This window comes from Octopus sinensis, linkage group LG8 (assembly GCF_006345805.1).
Source record: "Octopus sinensis linkage group LG8, ASM634580v1, whole genome shotgun sequence".
Lineage (NCBI taxonomy): Eukaryota > Metazoa > Mollusca > Cephalopoda > Octopoda > Octopodidae > Octopus > Octopus sinensis.
Genome location: NC_043004.1, coordinates 92,647,794 through 92,657,343, shown reverse-complemented (window position 1 = coordinate 92,657,343; position 9,550 = coordinate 92,647,794). Strand labels below are relative to the sequence as shown.

The 9,550-nt window shown below is 35.7% G+C and overlaps 1 protein-coding gene across 1 annotated transcript in view; it reads right to left on the bottom strand.

The window, feature by feature from the left end:
* LOC118764629 overlaps positions 1–6,735 on the bottom strand; it is a 53,131-nt gene extending 46,396 nt beyond the window's left edge. The window contains exon 1 of the mRNA XM_036505596.1: positions 6,690–6,735. Within this exon, the coding sequence (XP_036361489.1) occupies positions 6,690–6,712 (23 nt within the window). The 5' untranslated portion in view covers positions 6,713–6,735. The remainder of the gene's footprint in view (positions 1–6,689) is intronic.
* Positions 6,736–9,550: the final 2,815 nt, after the last annotated feature.

Below are 9,550 nucleotides of genomic sequence, written 5' to 3'. Positions count from 1 at the left end.
TGATCATAGGTATGCTTAGTCAATTTTGGCTTTCTCAATACAAGAGTATTACACAACCGGAATTGATAGCAGATGAAAGACATGTTCAGAACGACACAGCACATCACACTATAAATTACTGATTGAAGGAATATCCAGCATAGTCCCTAACAAAACGAATACCGAATCTATGGAATGTTGAATATATGGGACATTTGCCCAGCTATCTGTGCGATGTATTTATACTAGAGAAGTTTTTACCAGAGACTTGATGGCTGTGTATGTTCGCTCTGACTGGTGAAAAAAGGAAAACGCAATATTTTTCACAACAGCATGATGGTTGAGGTATCAGCATATTCTATTGGATGAGTAGCTACTTGAGCATCCAGCTATAATGTTGCAACACTTGTGTAGGGTAGCTTCTTTCTGAGTGGAAACCATGTTGGGTTTCATATAGCTGGTTATTTTTTACCTAGGAACGTTATAAGTTTCTTCCTGATGTATGAAATCAGAGATATTGGTCTTTACTATTTTATATCAGCTCTACTTCCTTTCTTAGTAGATGTTCCTTTTTTCTTGTATTGTACCACTTCCTAGAAAATTTGGGAAAAATAACTAAGATGTTTAGAAAAGTAACTGAAGGATTTAGCTAGAGACTTTTTCACATTTTTAAAGGAAAAGTACTGGAAAGCCACCAGGACCTGCTACTACTACCAGTTTTGTCTATGGCATTATTTACAATGGTTTCTTCTATGTCAATGTAACTGATGACTGCAACGGCTTCATGTAAAGCTACAACTATATTTGTTTCAGCGAGGAAGTGAACGTGCCACTGAGTTATTCATGGAATATTTCACTCACCTAGGATCTTTAATGAGTGATCTACTTCATTCAAACAACGGCTGTATTTTGTGTGTACAGTGGCTGTTTCTTTTTCGAAACAGTAAAAATGTTCTGGTCTGTTTTCATGTTTTCTATATCCCAGGTTTCCTTTGTTATACTCTCTCCCTTGCATGAAAGTATTTTACTTTATTTTCAATGACTATGAACGATATTTTAAACTCTTTTACTCTTTTACTTGTTTCAGTCATTTGACTGTGGCCATGCTGGAGCACCGCCTTTATTCGAGCAAATCGACCCCGGGACTTATTCTTTTGTAAGCCCAGTACTTATTCTATCGGTCTCTTTGGCCGAACCGCTAAGTAACGGGGACATAAACACACCAGCATCGGTTGTCAAGCAATGCTAGGGGGACAAACACAGAGACACAAACACATACACATATATATATATACATATATACGACAGGCTTCTTTCAGTTTCCGTCTACCAAATCCACTCACAAGGCATTGGTCGGCCCGGGGCTATAGCAGAAGACACTTGCCCAAGGTGCCACGCAGTGGGACTGAACCCGGAACCATGTGGTTGGTTAGCAAGCTACTTACCACACAGCTACTCCTGCGCCTAATTATTTTCTTTCTTTTTCTTTTATTATTATTTACCTAAGTGTTTCAAGCTAAGCCATATGTTAGTGCTCCAGGTTAGGGGCGACGAAAAGCGAGAGATGCCATAGGCTAAAATATCAATCCATAGCTGATCATGATTTTTTCCCCAAATTATTTGAGTTAATTGGGCAAACGGGTAAAATCTCCGTAAAAGATACCACAAAACCGCTGGCAGAAAGGTTAGCACGCCGGGCGAAATGCTTAGCGGTATTTCGTTTGTCTTTACGTTCTGAGTTCAAATTCCGCCGAGGTCAATTTGGCCTTTCATCCTTTCAAGGTCGATAAATAAAGTACCGGTTGCATACACAGGTCGATCTAATCGATGGCCCCATCTCCCCAAAAGTTTGTGCCTTGTGCCTAGAGTAGAAAAGATTATTAGAAGTAAGAAGGTAAGGCTTGTGTAGGATGAAAGATTGGAAAGATGAAGCACTATACAAAAAATTGAAAACGAATGAAACTGAAAATAGGTGGGTAAAGAAAAGAATGCATGGTCAATTTCATAGGGATGTTGAAGATAAGACAGGCAGACAAAAAAGATGGCTGTGGTTAAAAATGAATTAAAACCGGAAACAGAGGCCCAAGAGCAAGCACTAAGAACAAACTACATAAAATACAAAATAGACAGCACAGCAGAAAGTGATAAGTGTAGAATCTGTGGACAAAACGATGAAACCGTATGGCATAATATCAGCCAATGTACGCCACTAGCCCAGAAGGAATATGATAGACGCCACGACAATATAGCCAGGCTTGTCCATTGGACATTTTGCAACAAGTATGGACTTGACAGAACAAGAAATTGGTACGACCAACCTGAAGGCATTGTCGAAAATAGAAATACAATGATCCTATGGGATTTTATGATTCAGTGCGACCATGAAATAGAGAATATGAAGCCAGACATAGTCTTAATTGAGAAAAGAAAAACAAACTATGCTGGTTCATAGATATAGCATGCACAGCTGACAACAAGGTATGCGATAAGGAAGAAAGAAAAGTCGAAAGATATAACAGGTTAGCTTGGGAAGTTAAGCAGTTGTGGTCGATGAAAAAGGTAGCATTAGTACCAATAATTGTCGGAGCCCTGGAAAGAGTGAGCAGAAATCTCGAGAAGTACGTGGAACAAATAAGGGCTGCAAGAAAGGTGGAGCACTTGCAGAAAACAGCACTGCTTGGAACCGCTCGAATACTCTGGAAGGTGCTTGAAAAATAAGAGGTGTTACCTTAGTTCACTGGTAGTGAACAGCTGACACAGTATTACATCTCCAGCGTTAGAAGCTGTGCAAAGACAATAATAATAATAATAATAATAATAATAAATAATAATAATAATAATAATAATAATAATAATAATAATAATAATTATTATTATTATTATTATTATTATTTTTATCATTCAGTAGTTTTATTTTTATAGCGTGCTTTCACTTCACTACCGATCGCAGCTCTGTGTGCCTTAGGTATGTGCTGTGATTTGTTGTGATGCTCTGATGGTTATTGTATGGAAAGTGTTCTGCGTAGGATGTGTGCAGTGCCTAGTAGTGCAATTTTCTGTATGTTATATGTGTTTGTAAGTCCTGGTGTTTTTGTTACGTATTTGTCTGAATATTTTTTTATCATGCCTAATGCACCTACTATGATAGGAATTGTTTGTGACTTCAGATTCCACATTCTGGTTACCTCTATTTCCAGGTCTTTGTATTTTGAAAGTTTCTCCATTTCTATTAGAGACACGTTGTCATCTGCCGGTATTGATACATCAATTAGAAAGCATTTTTTTCTTTTATTATTATTATTATTATTAATAATTATTATTATTTCTTTCTTCTTCTTCTTCTTCTTCTTCTTCTTCTTCTTCTTCTTTTCTTCTTCTTCTTCTTCTTCTTCTTTTATATATTATTATTATTATTATATTATTATTATTATCATTATCATTATTATTATTATTATTATTATTATTATTATATTATTATTATTATTATTATTAATTTGTGAAAAGGAGGCAAGCTGATAAAATGGTCAGTGAGTCGGACAAAGTGCTTTGACGCTTTTCGTCAGGCTCTTTATGTTCTGGATCCAAATTCCGCCAAGCTCAGCTTTGCCTTTCCATCTTTAGGATCGATAAAATAAATATCAGTTGGACAATGGAGTCGATGTAATCGACTTTCTGTTTCCCTTAAAATTACTGGCCTTGTATCAAAATTTGTAACCATTATTAACTTGTAAACACTAAAATTGAAAATATTTCAGTATATTAGAATTTATTCTTCTTTTACAAAGAATTATTTGACATTTGAAATATTTGAAAGTGTTTCTTGCTTTTATTTTTCGGAGAGAAAATGTAGAAAATATTTTGTCTAATCTGTTTTTTCTATATCTCTAGTAAACTTCCGGATTTATATAAGTTAACGCGATGGACAATGTTTCCAGAGATCTATAAGTTTTGAATTAACTACTACTCGTAAGTTAATCACTCATCTGAGTGGAGTGGGTAGACGGAAACTGAAAGAAACCGATCGCACGTATATACGATACCTTGGGCAAGTGTCTTCTACTATAGCCTCGAGCCGACCAAAGCCTTGCGAGTGGATTTGATAGACGGAAACTGAAAGAAACCGATCGAACGTATATACGACACCTTGGGCAAATGTCTTCTACTATAGCCTCGGGCCGACCAAAGCCTTGTGAATGGATTTGGTAGACAGAAACTGAAAGAAGCCCGTCGTATATATGTATCTATATGTGTGTCTTTGTATCTGTGTTTGTCCTCCCCCACACCTCTTGATAACCCGTGCTTAATTTAGAGGTTCGGGAAAATAGACCGATAGAATAAATTCCACGCTAAAAAAAAAATAAGTAGTGGGGTCGAAACATTCGACTAAAAATTCTCCAGGGCGGTGCCCCAGCATGACCGCAGACTGACGACTGAAAGAAGTGAAGGATAAAAGATACATATTTATATCTATATATGTATGTATATGTATGTATGGGGTTGTGTTTGTCCCGCCACCGCTTGACAACCAGTGTTGATTTTTTTTACGTTCCTGTAACTTAGTGGTTCGGCCCAAAAGACCCTGATTATAAGTACCAAACTTTAAAAGAAAAGAGTAATGCGGTCGATTAGTTTGAATAAACTCATTCATGGCCGCAATCCAGTGACCAAAGCAAGTAAATGATAAACGATAATGTTAACTGTAAACCCATTAAAAATACACCTCCGACAAAATCAAAGATCTGGTTTGTTGCTGAAGACTCAGTCTTCTGTTCTATTGTGTGAGATTTCCAGCAATATAAAGATGAGATTGCGATTAAAAGTTAGCAACAGACTTAACAATTAAACAAAGGTCAGAGGCGAAAGGAAATAAAAGAAGTATTTTAACTCTGAATCGAAACACTGCTTTCTTATTTCTTTACAGCACACAACGGGCTACACACAGAGGGGACAAACAAAGACAGACAAACGGATTAAGTCGATTATATCGACCCCAGTGCGTAACTGGTACTTATTTAATCGATCCCGAAAGGATGAAAGGTAAAGTCGACCGCGGCGGAATATGAACTCAGAACGTAGCAGTAGACGAAATATCTATTTCTTTACTACTCACAAGGGGCTCAACACAGAGAGGACAAACAAGGACAGACAAACGGATTAAGTCGATTATAACGACCCTAGTGCGTAATTGGTACTTATTTAATCGACCCCGAAAAGATGAAAGGCAAAGTCGACCTCGGCGGAATTTGAACTCAGAACGTAGCGGCAGACGAAATACCGCTAAGCATTTCGCCCTGCGTGCTAACGTTTCTGCCAGCTCACCGCCTTCGAAATACTGCTTTCTACGAGAGTAACCCATTTTACTGAGTTTATATTTCTAGCTTACTGCATTTAGCTCATATTCACATGAAAATATCAATAAGAATAGATGGTTACACACTCATACATACGCCCGCAAAATGTGGCTGTGTGGTAAGTAGCTTGCTAACCAGCCACATGGTTCCGGGTTCAGTCCCACTGCGTGGCATCTTGAGCAAGTGTCCTCTGCTATAGCCCCGGGCCGACCAATGCCTTGTGAGTGGATTTGGTAGACGGAAACTGAAAGAAGCCTGTCGTATATATGTATATGTATATATGTATGTGTGTGTTTGTGTGTCTGTGTTTGTCCCACTAGCATTGCTTGACAACCGATGCTGGTGTGTTTACGTCCCCGTTACTTAGCAGTTCGGCAAAAGAGACGGATAGAATAAGTACTGGGCTTACAAAGAATAAGCCCCGGGGTCGAGTTGCTCGACTAAAGGCGGTGCTTCAGCATGGCCGCAGTCAAATGACTGAAACAAGTAAAAGAGTAAAAGAGTATATATAGATATCATATATATATATATATATATATATACATATATATATAATACATATATACATATGTATATATACATACTACCCACATCTATATATATTATTTATAATACACATGTACACGTATACTGACACAAACCACACACATACATTAAAACAACATACGTACCACATTTATGTATGTACGTATGTATGTGGGTGTATAAATATGCATATGCGCATGTACATATACTTTATGTACCATATATACAGATATCTGTGTATATTTTTAAATATAGATATATATAGATATATATAATATATACATTATATATATATATATATATATATATTATATTATTATATATATATATATATAGATATATATATACATATATATATATATATATTCAGAAATAGACACAAGAGAACAAGAGCGAGAGAGAGAGAGAGAGAGAGAGAGAGAGAGGGGGGAGGGGGGAGGGAGAGAAAGATGTATTAAGAAATATCTATTCACACATATATGCACAGCACATCTCCGCACATGTTATGTATATTTGTTAAATTATAAATTGCTGTCTACAGTTCAATCGAGTTTGAAATATTTCTGTTATATCTGTTTGAGATAAGAAGTAAAAACTTCATCTCATTTATCTCCGTCTCACCGTAATAGGTGAGTCACATCTACAATAAATTGTGTGCTCGACAGGTTTTATGGCACACACACACACACACACACACACACACACACACACGCAAAACATTCAATTTTTGTGTTTAGTTTTTTTTATTACTAGAATGTAAACAATCAAGAGGTGTCATCAGATAGCAAGGTAAAATGTAAAAGAATATGTTTGTAAAAGAGGAAATATTCTTACCTGTACATTGTAAACCTTTCCATTAATTTCTGTAAAATTACTGCATTGTCTTCCACAGACATCAAAAAGAAAAAAAGTATATATATAAATATCTATTTTTTAAGTTAAAGATTATACTTCATGTCAACATTAATCCGGTAATTTTGGAGAAAAAAAACAAGATCTATATGTGTTTTTGTAATATGTTATAGCGTAAAGTTCACGGAATATACAGCGGCGTGAAAATTATGGACACATTTGAAAACTGTATGCTTGCTTTCTTATGCTATAGATTTGACTAAGAGAAATTGTGGTCGGCTGAGAATTATGTGGTAACTAGTGCTAACCTGAAAATTACTAAGAACTAAGAGAATTGTGCCAGTTATATAAAATTGTAAACGTATATGCAGTGGAATAGATTTTCGTATAGGGATAACAGATTAATTATAGGGATGTGATGAACGAACACTATGAAAAGCTAGACTAGTATTCAAGAGAATCTAGTGGTGATAGTCTGAGAATTATGAATGAGCGTCAGAAGTGTACTGGCTATTTAACATTACAGATTAGAATAATTAGTGACAGTGTCAGTTAAAATCCCCTAATATATATATATGAATACGTACGTATACACACACACACACACACACATACACACACACACGCATATATATATATATATATATATATATATATATACACACACACATACATATATACACACACATACATATAGACATTTATACACATTAATATATATATGTATATGTACATATATCTATATGTGAGTATGTGTGTGTGTATATATATATATGTATATATATATGTCTATATATATATATATATATATATATATATATATATATATATATATATTATATATATTATATTATATAGTGCACTGAGCGGTAAGGAGTATAGGAAATGATATGCTTCAGGCAAAGTTCCTCTTGGGCTGAAAGATAGGGCAAAATGTGTAAATGAAAGTACTTAAAAGGAACAAGAAGTATATATATATATATATATATATATATATATATAGATATATATATATATATATATATGCGTGTGCCTTTGTGCGTGTATTTGTAGACACTGTACAATAGACATTGAGAAACAAGAGAGAGAGAGAGAGAGAGAGGATGAGAAAAAGAGAGAGATAGCAAATAAGATAGATAAATAGGCAGATAAAGGGATAGATAATTAGATAGATGAAGAGAGAGAGAGAGAGAGAGTATAAGAGAGAGAGCGAGAGAGAAATATGTAAAGAGAGAGTGAGAGAGTGAGAGCGGTTGGATGTGTAGGCTCAGAGGTACCTTTCGGAGGTGGGAAGAGAAACAGAGGTAGTGATAGAGATAGAGGAGATGGTAGTATAAAACTAGAAGCATGAATGATGTCCAGTGACACGAGTATATTAGCTTTATATCTCATATAATAAAGAGGACGATAATGACGATGATGACAGTGATAATGAGGGTTATGATGACGATGAAGAATATAGTGATATATCAACTGTGTAGATGGATCACGAGACCACTTGATTAAATAAAAGCAATACTTGCTCTTCTCTCAGTAATACGGTAAATACGGTGCCCATTAGCACAAGTGATAAGGTGAGGGAAGGGTAGCAGCTTCCGTTCTTTTTTCATCCCCACTTTACGCCTTCTAAAATAAATAACCTTTTGTTAATCTTCTGTCGCCATAGCTGTAGTTTAATACACATGGGGGTCATCAAAGGCCGAAAGGGTCAGGACATCAAATAATGCATTGGAGATTGTTGCCCCAATACCACAATAGGTGGACTGAGGATAAATGAAGTCAGTTATAGTAATCAATATGCTTGTCAATCAATCCATAAATCATTAATTACTCGATTACTAATATTCTACGAGTCATCGAGCCATCGTTAGAATCTATACGTGGTCCTTTTTTTTGCTAAAAATAATAGTCAAATATCCCTCAAATTACATCTTACCATCATAGAAATGACACGATGGATAATGTTTTCCTGGGTTCCCACCAGAAAGGATAAAAAAAACCCTGGATATTCACGGCTAGAATGCTTATGATAATTTGAATTGATGTACTTCAGTTATTTAGCTGGTATATCAGCAAGCAAGTAAGGTATATATAAACTTAAATATATGTAGTCGTAACAGAATGCATTTAGTCTCGCTGTGAAATTAGGCTCCATGAGAACACTTTTGACAGATCGAGATTTGGAGCGAACCAGTTACTTTTGCTGGTACTAAATCATCATCAGGAACCTCTCTTTCTTTTATATCCAAAGATATAGAGCGTAACGGAAAACTACTCATTGCAATATAAACAAGCATGTGCGTTGATATAACCCTTTAGCATAGAGGTAGAAGATTGACAGCCTGTGTACAAACACGTGCCTAATTTGATAGCAAGACTAATTACTTATCAATACGAGTCTGCTTCAGTTATTATTTTGGTTGTCAACCTTATGCAATTATCTAAATGAGTTGTGTCAAGCTATGCCATCAAGGAAGCAACAATCATGTTTGGGTTTGCTCAAAGAGTCTCATTCATATCCGCAACTGAAGAATATTTAAAAGTGCTCTTTCCAAAATTCACTACTTTCTATGAAAAGCTATCTGTGAGCGATAATTTTATTAGCGACACTAAGGCTGAAAAGGCACCTGAAAGTAGTAGAGACTGATCTGGGAGAGGCCAAATATTAAGTAACATTAAGCAATTTCGCATTCATGGCTGAATAGGACTTCATAAAAGCTCTTCCAACTCTTTCACTAAGCCTAAAATTATTTCTATCTGTGCATCTGTTAGCTTCATGTGAAAGGAGCTTTTCAAAGCTGCAACTTACAAAGACCTATTTGCGATCTACCAAGGGACAATCA